General features: G+C 37.4%; 1 protein-coding gene across 1 annotated transcript; it reads left to right on the forward strand.

Moving 5' to 3' along the window:
- Positions 1–399: 399 nt before the first annotated feature.
- LOC148715515 (uncharacterized) lies at positions 400–978 on the forward strand. Its single transcript, XM_088714972.1, has one exon. It carries the CDS (start codon positions 400–402, stop codon positions 976–978), a length of 579 nt encoding a protein of 192 aa, XP_088571098.1.
- The last annotated feature ends 1582 nt before the right edge of the window (positions 979–2560 follow it).

A 2560-nucleotide genomic window follows, 5' to 3' on the forward strand; every position in this document is an offset into this window, starting at 1 on the left:
AAACGCCTTCCTGTGGATCGACTTCTTACGACCACTATTCTTCGAGTAGAACAGGTAAGAGTAAAATTAATTTAAACTTTGTTTGTCGGTTCTAACAACGATCTGTTTAGCATATTTTTAGGTAAACAGGAAATCGGACAATAATCTCCTTCACCTATGTTATCTTCTTTGGGTTGCACTGTTCTTCTTTTCCATCGTAGGAAATTAGTAGTTGTAGCTACTCTTGTTCCAAGCTCAATTTCAACATTTGGTATCAGAGCTTTAGGTTCATTCCACCTGGGCAGGAAGGAAGAAGAGTGGGAATTGTCAGCAGTACGAGTTCTCCTCAAGTTTTTTTGCTGAAGTTGAGAGGTAATCTCTACTTGTTACTGATTTATTAAAAGTCTGTGTGAAGTAGTCATGGCAAACAGCAACTCTCTCAATATTTCTCAGACTTTAATACCTATTTACAGTGGAGGTTTGTATGAGTTTTGGAGTATTAAGATGAGAACATTTTTTATTTCATTAGACTTGTGGGATTTGGTTGAGAATGGTTATGCAGAACCAAATGATGACGCAAGGCTTACAGCAACACAAAAGACAGAGCTAAAGGAGAACAGAAAGAAGGATGCCAAGGCACTAGTAGCATTACAACAAGCTGTCACAGATTCTATCTTTCCGAGGATTGCTACAGCAACTAAATCCAAAGAGGCTTGGAACATATTAAAGAAAGAGTATCAAGGATTGGATAAGGTAATCTCAGAAAAACTTCAAACTTTTCGGCGTGATCTTGAAAACTTATGCATGAAAGAAGCAGAATCTGTGCAAGAATTTTTCTCCAGAATTTTTGTTATAATCAATCAAATGAGATCGCTTGGAGAAAATGTTTCTGACCAAAAGGTTGTTGAAAAAGTTCTACGAAGTCTGCCATCTAAGTTTGATCATATAGTTGCAGCCATTGAAGAATCAAAAGATTTGTCTGATTACTCTCTTAACTAGCTAATGGGTTCATTGCAAGCTCATGAACAACGACTTAATAGGTCGGCCGAAAAAAATGTTGAACAAGCTTTTAGTTCTAAGTTGGAGATCTCTAATCAGCAGAAAGCTGCTAAACCCCTTGAAAGTCATGAGCCAAAGTTTGCAGGAAGAGGCCGTGGAAGAGGTTCTTACCGAGGAAGAGGTGCTAACCGAGGATGAGGAAGAGGAAGATCTTCATTCACAGAACACAGAAGCTTTAATAATGAGCAAGGTAACCGCTATGCTAATGTCCAATGTAATTTTTGTAAGAGGTATGGTCATATTGAACGTTTTTGTAGAAGAAAGTCTAAACAACAAGCTAATTTTACTGAAGAACAAATGGATGATAACAATCTCTTTCTAACATGTTGTAATGTTAAAGAGAATAAGAATGATATCTGGCTATTGGACAGTGGTTGCAGCAATCATATGACAGGCTTGAAAGGAATCTTCAAAAACATTGATGAATCAGTAAAATTGCAAGTTCAACTTGGAGATGGCAAACAAGTTCAAGCTGCAGGCAAAGGTGTTATCACTATCAAAACTAAATCGGGTAAAGAAAAACAAATTTATGATGTTCTTTATATTCCTGGCCTGGTTTAGCTCATAATTTGTTAAGCATTGGACAATTAGCACAAAGAGGTTATTCGATTATTTTTCAAGGAAATACATGTGAAATCCATGATTTGAAATCTGGTGTTGCCATTATGACAGTTAACATGTCACCTAACAAAATGTTTCCTTTGGAATTTTCGTGTCTTGATGATCATGCTCTTGTCTCTAGTTTAAAGAATGACTCTTGGTTGTGGCATATGAGATATGGACACTTGCACTATGGTGGTTTGAAGTTGCTACAGCAGAAGAATATGGTGTTTGGATTACCCAACATTGAGAAGATCGAGCTCATTTGTGAAGGTTGCATCTATGGAAAACATCATAGAGCATCCTTTCCAATAAAGCAATCATGGAGAGCTCAAAAGCCACTGCAGTTAGTGCATGCAAATATCTGTGGGCCTATGCGAACTCCAACATTGAACGGGAGTAAGTATTTTCTCTTATTTGTAGATGATTTCAGCAGGATGAGTTGGGTGTACTTCTTAAGGTTTAAGCATAAAACCTTCTCTAAGTTTTTAATATTCAAGGCATATGTTGAGAAACAATCTGGGTACTACATTAAAACCTTGAGGACAGATTGTGGGGGAGAATTTTTATCTAATGACTTTCAGTCTTTTTGTGAAGCACATGGAATTCATAGGCAGTTAACAACAAGCTACACACCGGAGCAGAATGGTATGGCCGAAAGGAAGAATCGGACGATAGTTGAAATAGCTAGAAGCATGCTGAAGGCTAAAAATCTTCCAAACTATCTTTGGGAAGAAGCTGTGGCAACCTCAGTGTATTTACTAAATAGATCTCCTACAAAGGCTGTTCGAAATCGTACTCCATATGAAGCTTGGTGTGGACAAAAACCTCAAGTAAGCCATTTAAGAATCTTTGTTTCTCTTGCCTATGCTCATGTGAACTCTGAAACTAGGCATAAACTTGATGAGAAAAGTTCAAAGTG

This window comes from Phoenix dactylifera, chromosome 1 (assembly GCF_051530095.1).
Source record: "Phoenix dactylifera cultivar Ajwa chromosome 1, Ajwa_hap1_PhDact_Kaust_v1.1, whole genome shotgun sequence".
Lineage (NCBI taxonomy): Eukaryota > Viridiplantae > Streptophyta > Magnoliopsida > Arecales > Arecaceae > Phoenix > Phoenix dactylifera.